The sequence below is a fragment of the Eschscholzia californica genome, unplaced genomic scaffold (genome assembly GCF_041429995.1).
Source record: "Eschscholzia californica isolate CP2 unplaced genomic scaffold, dmEscCali1.0.p SCAF_5, whole genome shotgun sequence".
Classification (NCBI taxonomy): domain Eukaryota; kingdom Viridiplantae; phylum Streptophyta; class Magnoliopsida; order Ranunculales; family Papaveraceae; genus Eschscholzia; species Eschscholzia californica.
In genome coordinates this window covers 37142848-37159343 of record NW_028238472.1, presented here as the reverse complement: position 1 = coordinate 37159343, position 16496 = coordinate 37142848, and the positions used below count along the sequence as shown (strand labels likewise).

Sequence of the window (16496 nt, the reverse complement as noted above, 5' to 3'; positions counted from 1 at the left end):
AACATTTATATGGTATATTCTAGCATTTTCTATTAACTCTCAATATTTTTGACGTATTTCACGATATTTGTACTAAACCTTAGAGTAATTAAAATAAAGGAAAAACTCATTAGAACATAATCAACTACAACATAATCCATTACAAGAACTAATAACTTAAATATTCTTTTTTCCATTTATCCTTCAATGGATCCAGTAACAACCAAGTTAATTCAACCCTCTTCTTTTGTGTTTATTATTAAATATTTGGCTAACATTCCGTGTCTATGTTTATAGTTATACTCGACCACAAATTCATCTATGTGCAAAATCACATAAACACCACAATCTCGTCAGTAAATTTGTAAAATATATTAGTGTTCAACAAATATTTATAATTCATGGAATGATAAAATAAAAAAGGTCAAAGAATCGAAATGTAAAATTTTACGGAAAATCTGTACAGTTCTACTATCGATAAAGTCATTTTGAATGTAACACTGTTATGTTTGTATACTATGTTATGTTTTATCAAAGTTTAGAAAATGTAAGTAAAATTTTCACAATTTATGCAAAATCAAATAAGTGCTACAACAAATTTGATGGCGTTGCCGACTCATAAACAAACTCGTTCCTTCAAAATTACAAAGCATAAAATCTAGGTAAGCTGGAAAATTATAAAACGTAAATATGGTGTTTGAATCAAGAAAGTGCTATGAGAATATACAAAATGTTTGCAAACTGTTTGCAAAATATTTAATACTTTTCATGTAAATTTTCTGAAGAAAATAAGATTGTACAGAGAGAAACAATGGGACAGGATTTGAAGGATTTTTTAGGAAAAAGATTGATATTATAACTTTAAAAATAAGAACAACAAAATCATGCACAGTGCAACAATCTACCGTTGAAAAAAAAAACGAGAATATGGTAAAAGAAGAAATTTAATCCATTGAGCAACTTCTTCTAGATTTTCTTTATGTGAAGACTAAAAAACGTGGATGATTTTTTCTCTACGTCTTGTCTAGGTTTTCTCTCGGTAAACTGCAGAAGAGAGAGTTATAATAGATTTTCTTTGGGCCAAAAGATTATGGAAACATTCATTTAAAAGGAAAAAACAATTTTTTGTAGGGGTTGAAAACTTATTATTGAGGAATTATTTTCATGAAACTGAAAAGACAATTGTAACTTCTAATCTAGGTAAGTTTGTTTAACCTAGGATAGGTTTGGTAGTAGTAAAAAAAAGAGATTAGACATGTAAATTACTCACAGTGGATTAATTTTCTATTTAATATTATCTTTGGGCTATATACCCATTGGCCCTGTAATTTTGGACCTAAAACTCACCCTATTAGTTGAAAGGGGGCCAGCAGTTCACCTTTACTTTTGAATTAAAGTTTTTTTTAAACCTAAACCTTGGAAACCCCCGAATCCCTCGTCTCACCTCCACATCTTCTCAACTTTTGTTTCTATGAGTTCTTATCTTTCACCTTTGCTATCTCACCTTCCGTTCTTACATGTTTGTTGGGGGTAAGAACATATCCAATGCAAGACTCAAGAAAAACGCTAGAAATCTTAGGTGTCAAGTGTGAAATTGAAGCTTTAAGTGATTTCTTGGCTACATGTTCATTTTGAGATACTCTGTTAGAAAACCTTCTCCAATGCAACACTAAAGAGAAACTCTAAAACTTATATTTTGACAATAAATTAACTGATTTGTTCATGTGGCACTTAGAGATCCTCAAGAAGACACTCTAAATTTGGATTTTCCTGTTATTCGCTAAGATCCTTGTACCAGAACTTCAAAGTCTTGGGAACTTCAATGTTCTCAAAACTTTTAAAAGATCTGGGACAAAATTATTTTGGTACTTTAAAGTTTTCGAACTTGAAAGTTTTGAAAGATGAAACTCATAAACTTTAAAAATTCTAAAACCTTAGTCTTAGAACATTTAACTAGAACTTTGAAGTATGCTTGGAACTATCATTAGAACTTTAAAGATTCAATTTTAAATCTAAGTCGTTCAAATTAATGGTCGGATTACAACAAGCTAGATTATTTTAGGATTAATTCCGTTTTTGCCCCAATTTGTGACCAAGTCACCGTTTTGACCCCCATAAGTGTCCGGCAGTTCGATTTGGTCCGTAAGGGTCAAATTTTTAACGAAATTATCCTCGGGGCCAAAAATGAATTATTTCAAAAAAAACAAGTTAAAGCATAAAAGCCACATCACCTCATTCTTTCTCCTCCACTTCACCTTATCTCTCCTCAATCACACCACCTCCTCTCCACCTCACCTTTTTTTTCTCCGGCGAATGGTTGCCGGCCGGAGTAAAGATTTTGGCAGGTCACCATTAACTTGAAAAAAAATTTCTTTCTCTCTCTTCTTCTTCTTCTTCTTTTCTCTCTCTTCTTCTTCCTTTTTCTCTCTTGTTCTTCCTTTCTCTCTCTTCTTCTTCTTCTTCTTCTTCATTTGTCTCTCTAAAACCTCCAGCGAAGGGGTTCCTTTGCCTGAGGTTTACTCCAACAGACCTTCAAAGGTCTGTTGAAGATCTGTTCAACAGATCCGAACCTCTGTTGACATCTGTTCAACAGATCTTCGAAGGTCTGTTAAAGATCCGATTCAATAGACCTTAAAGGGTTGTTGAAGGAGAGACAAAGAAAGGAGAGAGAGAGAGAGAAAGGAAGAAGAAGAGAGAGAAAGGAAGAAAAAGAGAGAGGAAGGAAGAAGAAGAGAGAAAAAGCAAGTTTTTTTTAAGTTAATGGTGGCCGGCCGGAATTTTAATCCGGCCGGCAACCATTCGCCGGAGAAGAAGAAGGTGAGCTGGAGAGGAGGTGGTGTGATGGAGGAGAAATAAGGTGAAGTGGAGGAGAAAGAATGAGGTTATGTGGCTTTTATGCCTTTAACCTGTTTTTTTTTAGAAATAATTCCTTTTTGGTTCACGAGGATAATTTCGTCAAAAATTTGACTATTTGGGGCCAAATCGAACTGCTGGACACTTATGGGGGCCAAAAGGGTGTCTTAGTCACAAATTGAGGGCCAAAAGGGTGACTTAGTCACAAATTGGGGGCCAAAACGAAATTTAATATACTTGACATCTTCATTGATGTATGGTTTCCAGATCTGGTTTCATCAAGGTCTGGAAAGCAGACGAAATTAGACGTTAAAGGCTTATTTCTAGACAAAACGAGATCTGACTTTGTCTAGGTTTAGTTTCTAGGGGAAGCCAGACCTTTCCAACGAAATGGCTCATTCCCTTTGCAAGAAAGAAATAGAGGGGATGGAGGAAAGAGAGGGGGATGGAGAGAGAGAGAGAGAAGAATAAGAGAGAGAGAGAGAGAGAGAGAGGGGAAGAAGAAAAAGTTGAAAATAAAAAATTACGGTTGAAGGTCGTCCACCAAAGATTAACGACCGACAACCTTCTACTAAAAAAGAAGGGTGAGGTGGAGAGCGAAAAGAGATAGAGGCGTGGGGGGAGAGAGAGAGAGGGAGATGAAGAGAGAGAGAGAGAGAGAGAGAGAGAGAGAGAGAGAGAGAGAGAGAGAGAGAGAGAGAGAGAGAAGAGAGAGGATCTTTGAAGTTGAAAGTTCTTAAAAAAAGTTGTAAACCAATAACACTAAACTTTGAAGTTGTTACAAAAAGTTCTAAACCAATATCGCTAGACTTCAAAGTTTTTAAATAATGTTCTGAACCAATAACACGGAACTTTCAAGTTCTTAGAAAAAATCCAAACTAATAAAGCTAAACTTCAAAGTTCTTAAAAATTTTAAAGATCTGACAAAAGTTCTGAATGAATATGTCATTGAACAAGTTAAACTCCAAAGATGATGGTGAGTTAAAAGCATCTCCAATGCAAAACTCAATCTTAGAAATTTGGAGTGCCACATAGGATTTTCTGAGTTTTTCTTAAAAAATCATCTCCAATGCAAAATTCAATTAAGAACTCAAAGATGATGTGTCGAGGGTGGAATAGAGATATCTCAAGAGGACACTCCAGAAATAGATTGTCCTCTTGAGATATCTCTAATTGTCCAACTCATCAATATCTAAATTCCAACCAATAGAAATCAAGTGTTTGTATATTTCCAAAATAACTAACTATTTTTTGACAAAAATAACCATGCCACATAAGTAACATAAAAAAGTTAAGAGTTATGCATTAGAGACATATAAGAATTGAGGATCTCAATCTTTGCTACCTAGGAGTGAGGATCTCCATTGGAGATGCTCTAAGGATCTCTAAAATAAATCTTGACATGTCATTTTAGAGATTCATGTTGAGTTTTGGATTGAAGATGGATTTTTAAAGAGAAACTCTAAGAATCTATGTGGCACTCTACGTTTTAGAGTTTGAGTGTTGCATTACAGATGTTGCTCTAAGTAAATAAGATTTGGGTATTTCCTAAGTAGCCCCCAACTTTATTACCGGTTTCCTGTCTAGCCCCCTACTTTATCAAAAATACCCAAATGACCCTTTTTTTCAGTTACCGTCATTAACACCGTTAACTAGTTATCACATTCTCTCCTCCATCTCATCACCTCTCTCTGCCACCTCACCTTCTTGCCACCTCACCATTAACTAGTCATCACCTTCTCTCCTCTCTCAAATTTTTTTTTCTTTCCTCTCTTTCTCTAGAACAGATCTAAAGAGAGAGAGGCATGTTCATCACGAACAGACAGATTTGTTCGTCTGTTCATCACGAACAGCTCCTTTCTCCACATCTGTTCTAGAGAGAGAGAGAAAATAAAAAAAATTTAGAGAAAGAGAGGAGAGAGGATTTTTTTTTTTTTTTTTTTTTTTTTTAATGTTTGAAGGTGGCCGACCGGAAAATTTTCCGGCCGGCGACTTTCGCCGGTGAAGACGTTGAGATGGCAAGAAGGTGAGGTGGCAGAGAGAGGTGACGAGATGGAGGAGAGAAGGTGATGACTAGTTAACGGTGTTATAACGGAATCTTAAAAAGGGGGTCATCTGGGTATTTTTGTTAAAGTAGGGGGCTAGGCAGGAAATCAGTCACAAAGTTGAGGGCTATTTGGGAAATAACCCATAAGATTTTTATTAACATAATCCTAAACCAATGTGCTTATTTTGATTCTATTGTTGAGATTTAATCATTGATCAGCAAATGTTACCACTAATACTCTAGCTAAACCTTCTAGAAGATTAGGCCAGTCTCGTATTTAGCAACTTATGATGTCTCTTTCTTGGCAAAACTGTAATGGAGCAAAACTCCCCTTTGATATGAATGTATAGAGCAGTTTTGGTCAAAAAATTCCTCTAACTTTAGTTTCTTTTCTTTGCAATCTAACTTTAGTCATTCTACTTGTAGTACTTGAGACACCAACATCCTTCTAACCAATTCTTAACAAAAAAAAAAATCAAATCTTAAAAGGATTGATCATTTTTGTTGTGAAAAACAAAATCTTAATCATATGCAACACTAGTTAGACTAAAAAGATTGTTTATGCCGGTTCTCCCAGAGTATGATATCATTAATTTTAGACTTCGATTCTACCACCAATTGGATGATAATTGATTATCTTTTGACTTTTTCCATAAACAAATGTCTTACTCAGGCCCTAGAAATAAAGGTATGGGTTTTGGTTTGAGAGGGGAGAGGCCCATTTTTGACAGCGACGCATTTGCGTGACACCAAGTTTGGAAGAAAAGAAGACCACGGTAACCATGCCGTTCTAGAACATTAACAAGAGAACTTTTATGGTGAAAAATAACAGATTGATATTTGTACTTCTTTCGAGTCGGATAATTTAAGTATTTAACATTACTCTCTTATCAAACAAATTCACATTCATCACTCTAAAGTCCAAAAAAGATACGACGAGAAAGCATAGCAATAGAAATGGAATTTGATGACCGTAGTTTAAATGCAATTCTATTAACAAGTACTATAGTAATAAGTATTCAATCAAAAATGGATACACACACATCAAACCTATTTGACTACAGGTCGGGCACAACCAAACCAAAACCCATCTCCAAATGTTACAAATCTCTCTCCCTCTCTCTGTCGCGCGCTCGCGCTCTCTACATCATACTCGTCCCTCCCTAAAAATCAACTTCTACTTGGAGAAAATTGGCAAATTTACAAGTAATTTAGGTCACTCTACACGTATCAACAGGCTTCCAAATAGTTGTAATATTGGGGAAGAAAGCAAAAAATGCCAAGTCCCTATTTGCTTGCTCTTTGTTCAAGCCTAAGTTTCTTTAGGACAATCAATGTTTTGTATCTAATCCTTGCTCAATGAACTTTTCTTCTAATCCCATCAAAATCTTTTCCACTTCAAACAATACAAAACTTCTCAATATCTCTCAATTTTTCTTAAATGATTAGTTTGTGAGGATGATGACAATAATGGTGGGGATGATGATTGTGACATTGCCGAATAAATATAGGTCGTCAAGTGCTTAGATTCAGCCTTCCATAAAAGCTCAATATCTTGCGCAATTTTTCTAGCATCCATGGAGGTACCAAGTAGCCCGCGTTTAGTGAATCCGACAGAGTAAAGTCCGTACTCTCCCTTCCATCCATTTGGGAATGGTTTTTTTGGTAGTCCATCCGTATCTGAAAACAGTTCTGTATCCTGCAAAATTATTTAGGCTTCGATTAGAAAACAGTAAAGCTCGCTCTGAAGTTAAAAGAAATATAGCTAATTCACATTTCTTTTGTTCTTTCATAGAATTTAAGTTCATAACTAATTACTAAGAAATAAAATAAAGCAAGAAAAATTTACCTTTAACCAAGAGGGTACATTGCTTTTGTAACCCGTCGCTAAAATTATGGCATCAAAATCTTCTGCTTTCCCATCTACAAAGTGAACCGTATGAGAAGATAGACGCTTTATTCCACGACAAACCTGAATCCATCAATCAAACTTAGTTAATTAGAAATGACTTAGAAAGTTTCGTTATGTTTCTTTTGTAATAAAAAAATGAACAATTTTTTTTTCTTTTAGTGAAATGACTTCTATCTTTTTCTTTTCTGTCCTTTCATATTCGGGTTGTTTTCAAGAATCATGCTAGAAAATTCATTTCCAAACACCGCCTCTTCTTTATCTTTTTAATGTGTTAAAGGCGCCTCATCCAAGGCAAATTTGAGCGAGAATTTGTAAGGAAATGATTTACTCCAGGGGTCTTTAAAACTCACCTTTAACCAAATGCTAACTTATAATATGAAATTATTTCATTAGAAAGTTGTTCTAACCTTGATTAGACCATCTCTAATACTTGCTAGAGTACCGACATCGAGAACGGGGGTTTTGCCAGCTTTCATCTTGAGTTCAATTGGACCAATTTTAGGTCGTAAAAGACCGTGCCGAGCAGTATCACCAAGGAAGAACCAAGAGAGAAATAACAAAAACCGATCAACCCAACGTACATGAAGCCACTTGAGTAACCACATGGACAACCCAAAAGTTGATACCCCCATCATCTCTCGTGGCAAGACGTGCACCTGCAGGGCCAGTCCAAAATCTTTTTTAAAAAGAATACTAAAAAAGCTTACTAAAGATGACATAGTGGGATCATGACCCCCCACAACCCATGAACACTTCCACCCCATAATCCCCATTGTACCTCTTCCAAAAAAGATAAATTTCTTCAATGTTTTTATTCATCATTATTTTAACAACAAGAATTGGGGTATTATGCTATTGCACTAAGAGTTTTTTTTTGTAAATCAGTGACAACATGCTCTATACTTTTGATTTTAAATTATTGAGATTTTCTGAGTACAACTACGATTGTTTGATTTGTATTTAGACTCTAGTGCAAAGAAACATTTTTCTAAGAGAGAAATAGAGTATTTTAGGATCATATAAAAAGTCTTTAACTAGTTTCTCATGTGCCAGAGAAACCCAAGAAAGTAAAAGATCGAAGAAAATTTTTATTAATCAAAAAGTTGTTTTTGTTTTTTGATCAAATCTTTGGAACTCATAATCACAAGTAACATTAACATTGAATTTGACATTATTGTATTTAAAAAACTCTGGCATGACAGTGTCACAAAGGAATAATCCATCAGTCAAAACAGACTTTAGAACCTAGATTTGAAAAAGAACAACTCAAAATCTTGATTTGATCTTCCTTTTTTTTTGCTAAAAAAAGTATACCAAATCACTATCCCAAATTGAGTATGAAAGTTTTTTGAAAATTTTGGTGTTCATGTTTTGATAATCCAAAAGAAGAAAGTAATAACTAAAGAGAATAAGTTCTAACTGTACTCACGGTATCTCGAACGACGAGGGAAGGACTAGCATTATAATTGCAGAGATCCAAACAAACTTCCATTCCTGAATTTCCACAACCAACAACTAAAACTTTTTTTCCATGAAAAGCGTCACCGCTCTTATACAAACTTGTATGAACAATAGGCCCAACAAATTGATCTATGCCTTCGATATTTGGTACTACAGCTTCTGCATTTTCGCCCGTAGCTACCACTAACCATCTACTTACGTACTCGGTTTCCTCCTCATTAGGCCCTTTAGTTCTTATCCTCCAAAGCCCAAGAGTTCGATCATATTCAGCCCGTTCAACCGTCTCATTGAACTGTGGATTTAGATCAAATCTCTTAACGTAAGCCGACAAGTAGTCAATAAATTGTTGTTTAGATGGATAAGTAGGAAAATCGTCGGGAAATGGCATTAGAGGTAGTTCACAAAATTGTTTAGGAAGATGAAGGCGAAGCCGGGTATAAGATTTTAGTTGCCATAAAGAAGCTATACAGTTAGCCCTTTCTATGATCACACTAGGAACTCCTCTTTCCCTTAGACATGCTGCTGCAGCTAGACCGGATGGGCCGGCACCAACGATTACCGGCCCGGGTACACATACTCTTCTTACCTTATTTATCATCTTCTCCCCATATAATGGATCATGAATCATTTTCCCTTCAATTTCTCTCAAGTAGTCCATGGCCAGAATTGATGTTTGCAGTACAACTAACTTTTGTATAAAGTGTGTCCTTTCAGAGTTATATATGGATCATGAAAAATTGAAGAAAAACAGAGAAACCCAAGTTGCAAAATTCTTCTCAAAGAAGTCCTTGATTTAGAAGATTAGAGTGGGTAAACTATGGATTTTGCTTGAGGTCTTGTGTGGAAGATTTAATCTTTGTATTGGAGTATAAAAGTTTTGAGTGAGGAAGAGAGTTAGAGAGGTCTTCAATGAAGAGAGAGTGAGAGAAAGAGAGATAAGTAGAGAGAAAGTGAGAACAGATCTAATATATATATATGGGGAAGGGAAGCCAAGGGTAGAGAGGGTAAAGCTAGTGGGACATGGTCAATAGTTATTTTAGTAACTACCTGAAACAACTAGCTTAACATTCTTTTCTTCATCTACCAAACAAACTCATTTTTCATGCAAGATTGTAATATATTGGTTGTGTTTTGATTCACTTTTGTGTTATATAATTGTCAACTTATACTAGTTTCATTTAGGGATGGTTGATAAAACTTTAGCTATTTTTATTTGCTTTTCCAAACCTAAATTTTTTTCTAAGATTGGACAATTTAAGTAACTTGCTAAGAATCTAATAGGAAGGCACATACTTGTACCATTAGTGGTACTACCTTATAACCTTACCCAATTAATACAATATAGGGTTCCAGCTGCTCCATTAGTTTTCGTTTGAAATTTAATTAGGGTTTTGCAAGTGCTTATTCGGTTCTTCGCCTTTTAGTGTACTTATAACTATAGGGTTGGACATAAAGAAAATTTTACAAAATTTGACTCCAAAAGGAATTTTTTTCTGAGCTATAACCAGAACTTTCATTCATACGTTGGAATTTAATCCAAAACATTACGTGGTTTGAGTCTTTTGACTCCTTCAAGTACAACATGGATTTACTAAAGTAAATTATAACATGAAACTTACAAAAGTAAAGACAACAGGAAGGGAAAGGAGTACAATATTGCAAAAATAAAATAAAAATATTCTAAAGATCACGAAAGAAGACCCTAACGTTAAGATCTTTTTACTAGATTTTTTTTTGTTCCGTTATTTTAAGAGCTAAACTTTAAATATTAGTTGTTTACTTTTCTTCTTCATCTTCTCTTTATCTTCACCAAACACCACCATTCTCTTTCACCCACACACTCTCTGTTTTTTTTTTCTCTCTGAGTCTCTCTCTTTATCTCAATCTTATGTAAATACGTACAAAGTATTATTTTAGAATGGAAGCTCAGGACGCTCCTATATTATTGGCATATCATTTTCCAATAAATAAAATTTTTAAGAAGGTTTTTATTTCTATGTACAAAGTATTATTCTAAAATTTATGAAGAAAATAAAAAAGTAGACTCTCAAAATAAATACTAAACATATAGACTTCTTCGACTCGAGTAAAAAATTTTTAAAGGAAAAAGCTAATTATTTATATGAAAAAATAATTTTTTATAAGAAATAGATGTTTTGGAGACAGACAAATTAGATTAGGAGTTCGAGAGGAAAATAAATAGAGGTTAGGGAGAAATCCGCAACACTGAAGAGATAAGGAAAAAAAAACATTTGTGTGATGGAAAAACATGTGTCAGAGAGAGAGAGAAAAAATGTCGAGGTAGAGAGTATGTAACTTGTAAAGAAGAAAACAATGACTCCTTGTGGTGGGGACCAAGTGCGGGTACACATCCCCCACCCCCTAACACACGGGCTTGACAATAATTTTAGGTAAACCCAAAGTCGTAATTAGTGGATCTTTAAATTTGACTAATTTATGAGTAGATTTGTCAGAAAAAGTCCCTGGGCCAGATCTTTGATTAAAAGTTCTTAATTTTTCATAAAAAATGAATAAAGCGTTCCTTTAAAGTTCTTAAAAAAAGATCTGACCCAATAACACGAAACTTTAAAATTCTTAAATAAAGGTCTGAACCAATAACACAGAGCTTCGAAGCTCTTAAAAAAAAGGTCGAAACCAATAACGCCAAACTTCAAAGATCTTAAGAACTTTGAAGATCTGACAAAAGTTCTAAACAAATAACCCCCACTAAAGGTCGTGAAACGTTATTATATTTAATGAAGAAGGATGAACCAAGTAGAGACAAATGACGGTTGCAACAAGAACACCACCAAGTTTCTCGGAGGAGAAATATGAATGTCACCAAAGACTTTGACATTTGATTTTAAAGATGAAGATTGAGTTATTTCATAACTTTATCTTCTTGAGCAAAGATAAATCAGTCTTTTATTTTCCTTGCATCTTCATTTAAAAATCAAATGAAAGTTATTGTATGATGCCCCTCTCTCTTTCCCTTCTTTAAGACATCCTCAATTTGGTGAAATGGAAGAAGAAGAAACCTATGAAGAACCGCCATCATAACAACTGCTTCTTTTCCCCCTTCTTCATCACTAAAAGACGAAGAAAGTTGTAAAGAAACAAAAGAAAAACTAAATCAATACTAAAATAAGGAAACTCTCCTTCAATTGTGAAGGAGATTCCGGTGAGGGACCCCTCCGCCGGAAATCGATGATCTCATAAACTACTCTCTGTAAAAATGTTTTAGAGAGAGAGAAAAAGAGAAGAAAAGGATGAAGTTTTCTCCTCCCATATTGTTAGAGGAAAATTTCTTGAAACTTTTTATGTTATTTGTTTTTCAAAAGCCCATAAGTTCCAGAGAGAGAAAGAAAGAGAGAGAAAACGGTGGGGACTGGTGGGGAAGATGCGTTCTGTAATTAACGCTTTACGAGTGTAAACACATTACATATTGAAACAATTGCAATTTAAAAAATGATTATTTGAGTCAAAATATTAAAATTATGTTAGTGCGATCTGACCAAATTTATCATAAGAACTAAAATCACGATGTGAGCAATGATTTCTAAATGTACAATGAGTTTCCGAGATTCCAAATTGATATTAAGACCGTTACAACAAAAGTCTAACACTACTCCATGAAGATTTGAAATAGATTTAGGAACAGAAAGAGAGATCTGAAACACTTGGCTTTCTCAAACACTTAAAATCAATTTGAAAATAAGTGTGTTGAGATCAAGTATTTAGTTATGGTGTCAAATATTGGTAAACCTTAACCACTGAAGAAGTCAACCTTGATCTAAGCAACACATGTTGGAACTCCAAATTCGCACGGGCTAGACTTTGATGGAATCCACAGAAAGGTGGATCCGGAAGAGCTCTGTCACATGAGCCTTGGAACAAGAGGGCGACACGATTTTCCTAAGGACCTTGAGCTTTGTCATGACTTGAATTCTAGAAGAATGGTGGACTCGAGGCATCTCTGTAACATGTGCTCTAAAATAGAATGTCTGTATAAGTAAGCTCTACATGTTGAGTTCTTTTTCCTGTAAGAAATGTCGGCTACGCGGAAGATAAGTTAGCATCGTATTTCCACTTACCATATAAAAAAGATACAATCATATGACCACCATCCGAAAGATTCCATTAATAGCCCAGTAATGTGGCCTTTGTTAAGGCGACGATTGACCCCCGCCACACAAACCTACATAAACGGCACAAGTTTGGACTGAAACGGGATTTGATGTTTAACCTTTGATTTCTTATTGACTCTTAACTTACAACACGGAACAAACTTTAGCTTCAAAATGTCTTCACAAGCACCCTCCTTCCTCAAATCAAGTAACCAACAACAAGAAGGAAGCAATAAAGTTGAAGGTAAGAAGGGCGATTCTTCGTGGGATAACTGAAAATCCATTTTGTGCCATCATTACTTTGGTGCTAGAGGAATGGGATGTCACTTCAGCAACCCCAAGACGTTCGTTGCAGATGATTCAAATATTGGTCAATTGGTCATCAGTTGATTAAGTCAAGAAAAGACTAAGAGTATTATAGGCGCCTAAACCCGTGTCAGGTCCCTAAGGAGGTGAATCTGAAAGAGCTATATCACTCAAGCGCAAAACTAGGGGTTGACACGAATATTGTAGGCGCCTAAATCCTGCTCTGGCTGAAATTATATTCAGTTTCACCCTGGATTTTGAAGAAGTAAGGGAGGTTTACGGAAGTAGGGTCGATACCTTAAAATCACGAAATATGGAAGAGTATAAGCGTACCTAAAACTTTTCAAACCTAAGCCCAAACCCGGTTGAATATTCGAACAAAAATATCTTAACTATTCTAGTAACTTGGCTACAAGAGTCCCTCGCGAAGAAACTTTCCCTGTAATCTACACGATCGGCAATGCGATTTATCTAAATAAGAAATATGCTCAAATAGGGAAACCTTATCTTATTACGACTAAGAAATATCGTTTCATCTTATGGCGGTGGATCTTCACCGCCTCATCACAACTAGGGGTGGCAATTTGGTCCGAACCGGCGGGTTTTTTCCCAAATCCGCTCCTAATGGGACGGGTTTTACCGCCCCGTTAATTAAACGGTTCGGGTTTGGTATGAAGTTAAGAAAAACTAATCGGGTTCGGGGCGGGTTTGGTATTAGACAGTAAACTCCGCCCCGAACCGATTAGTATGTTATATATTAAATATATGTTTTATTTAAGGTTATGTTTCTAAAACTTTAATCTTATATTATCAATTTAATTATTTTATGTTTTATATTATTTAAGTAGTTGTAGTGTTTATGCAAAAACTCAAAGTCTTACAAAATTTTGTTAACAATTGTTATGTTACTTCAAACTAAAATAACTTTTGTGAAACAAAATACTTTGAACCCGACCCGACCCGACCCGACTCGTTTTATATTAAACGGGGCGGGGCGGGGCGGGACGGTAATGGTTTAAAAAAAATTAATTGGGACGGTTATGGTAATTGAATATCCACCCCGATTAATTATTGGGACGGTAATGGTAAAACCCGTTTACTAACGGGACGGAGTTGGGAAGGGGATGAACCGTCCCAAACCCGCCCCGTTGACATCCCTAATCACAACCGCTTATTAACAGTCGGCAGAACGAGCCTATATAACACATAAGGTTCGCCCTAAACAGGGAAAGCAGTTAATCGACAGGTCAAAATCTAAACACGAACATTCAACTCGATTCTTTAGTTGCAAGAATGCATTACTAACTTAAGCATCAGAGAGGTTTTCGAGTTCTTTGCAGGTTTTTTTCCTAGTTACATAATAAGCAGTTCGAAGTTAGAAAAAGAAATATTCATACCTTGAATAATAAGCAAAAGTCAAATTTAGACATCATTAGATTAGAGCTAGAAGTAATGTTGACTCCAACAAAATTTGATAACTTTCGATACCTCGAACCAACATACCGGATACCTTACGTAATTCATCTCGCTTTCGATATGCCTTTAAGGCTTGCAGGATCTTGAAGTTGTCTGGGCCCAAGAAACTAAGTTGACAACCACTCCCACCAGTAGTAGACTATCTATCAAAAAATAATTTCCATTTGTGCCATTTTCTTCCATCTACTTCTAGAAATGTGCATTCCACTAGGAAATCAGATTTGTATAAGCCTCTATTAATGGTCATGGTTGTACTAGATATCATACTAGAATAGCTCAATCACCTTTTAAGTCATGTGACCATGTATGTTTGGGTTGTGCAGTTTTTGCCTGAAAGGTTGATTCCTCAGGATGTGCACTGTCTGAGCTTAAAAAATGGGGGCGTAGCTTTTTGCAACTATTACCAGATCCCATTGTTAAGCTTTTTAGTTTGTGGTCACACGTCTGGAAAGCTTAATGCTTAATGCTTACTACCACATATAAAACCACACAGTATAAATAGAAGACTTCCCTATCTTGAGGTTTAGTAACAAGAGGAGGGGAACTTAAATGTTGTATTAAATCTTCAAGGACCTTTTCATATTCCTGTTTCCACTCTAAGGTGTTGTTTCCTCGACGGTCTCAGAATAAAGGTAAGCATCAATCGGTAGACTTGCTGAAAAATCTTCTTAGTGGAGCATCTCTTTCGGTGAGTCTCTATTTTTCTTTGATTCTGCTTAAGGGATTCCTATCGATGGAGGCTTGTACCTTCAGTATGTTTTCCTTACTACCACTCCGAGTTACTCCAAAATATTTGCTACAAATTATGCCAAAGGCGCAGTTTTTTGGATTTAGGTTCATATTAAGTTTCTAAAGTGTAGAGAACACATTTTTGAGGTCCGTGACATAGTCCTCAACCAACTTTCTCTTCACTACCATATCGTCCAGGTATGCTACCATGATGTTCCTTGTGATCCCTCCAATGACCTCGATGACTATTCTTTGTTATGTAACTTTGACATTCTTCAGTTCGAAGGGTATCATCTTATAGTAATAGGCACCCTCTTGAGTTATGAATGTCGTCTTCTTCTAATATGGTTTGTACATGTAGATATGGTGGTATCCCGAGGAAGAGTCAAAGAAGTTAGGGAGCTGATTGATGGATGTGGTTTCCACGAGTTGATCTATCTTGGGCAGTTGGTAGCTATCATCATGCAAGGATTTCTTGAGGTCAATGAATTTCACGCTCCATTTCCGATTGGATTTTTTGACCATCACAACTTCACCACTAAAGAGGGATAGTCAAATTCATGAATAATATTTGAAGTGATTTGTTTTCTTACCTCCTCCTTGATGGGGTTGTAGTTCCGGCGAAAGTTTTTTTTCTTTTGCCTAATTGGTCTGGACTCCTTTAGGAGCGAGAGCTTATGGCAGATGATTTTAGGACTTATCTCTGGCATGTCCTCCACAGATTATGCTAATACCTCTGAATTCTTTAAGAGATTAAGGGGGTGCTTTTTCTTTTGTGTATCTAATCTTGACCCAATTTTGAGTTTCTTGAAATTGTTGCCTGGAACAGATAGAAACTCTTACTTTTCCATAGGACTGGGTAAGAGTTAGCAAGTGGGACTTCTGTCTATCAGGGTGCATTTGAACATGGATTTATCCATTTTATCTTGGTAAAAGTTTCTAGTTTTTTTTTTTTTCTGATATCCCTTAACTTCTCTTATTCTACTGTTTGTTGGAAACTTCATGTCGTCCTTTTCTTCCTAATGTAATCATGACCGTTGTTTGTGAAGGAGATGTCCTTCGACCTAAGATGCAATGCTAGAAATTTGTCGGATAGGACAATTGATGAAGAAGATCATCAAGTCTGGACGATTTAGGAATCGTAATGTTTAGCTAGAAACGAACTACGACCGTCGAATCACGGGGTGATTCGTGGCTAACTTCGACCAGATCCTACATCGGGTTACACCAAAAAATGTCGATTTGATCGGATGATATGACTAGAGGGATGAGACATATATACATGGGTGATACGCATAAATATGTCCAAAAGGCCTAAATGAAGTTAGGGCAAAGATAGTACAAAATGCCCGAATAAAGGGAATTTGGGCCGACACCTAAGAGGGCTTTTTGGGCCCATAATAGGGGTCGGCCATGCTTGGCCGACCAGCGTAAGTGGACCAGCCAGATCTGCCCTTTTAGGGCATATTTTGGCCGGTCATATATAGGGAAACTAGAAAATAATTTTTGTGTGTTTCCTTACTCTTATTCAAATGAGACTTTTAGGAAATCTAATTAGGGTGGGACTTTAACTTTGGTTTCTATATAATGTCTCTTAAGACTTGAG

General features: G+C 35.8%; 1 protein-coding gene across 1 annotated transcript; it reads right to left on the bottom strand.

The window, feature by feature from the left end:
- Positions 1–5853: 5853 nt before the first annotated feature.
- Positions 5854–9371, bottom strand: LOC147538948 (indole-3-pyruvate monooxygenase YUCCA2-like). The gene is made up of 4 exons (XM_086644268.1): positions 8221–9371; positions 7199–7447; positions 6729–6851; positions 5854–6578 (listed from the first exon to the last, which is right to left on the bottom strand). The coding sequence occupies exons 1-4, from the start codon at positions 8908–8910 to the stop codon at positions 6297–6299; spliced, it is 1344 nt and encodes a 447-aa protein (XP_086500394.1). The 5' UTR covers positions 8911–9371; the 3' UTR covers positions 5854–6296.
- Positions 9372–16496: the final 7125 nt, after the last annotated feature.

What these genes read in the sequence shown, in the direction of transcription:
- LOC147538948 (XM_086644268.1), bottom strand. Translation starts at nt 8,910, where the DNA reads ATGGACTACTTGAGAGAAATTGAAGGGAAAATGATTCATGATCCATTA. An exon ending in TTAGAGATGGTCTAATCAAG is followed by an intron (nt 6,852 to 7,198) that starts GTTAGAACAACT and finishes TGATGGATTCAG; the next exon opens with GTTTGTCGTGGAATAAAGCG. An exon ending in ATGTACCCTCTTGGTTAAAG is followed by an intron (nt 6,579 to 6,728) that starts GTAAATTTTTCT and finishes ATAATTTTGCAG; the next exon opens with GATACAGAACTGTTTTCAGA.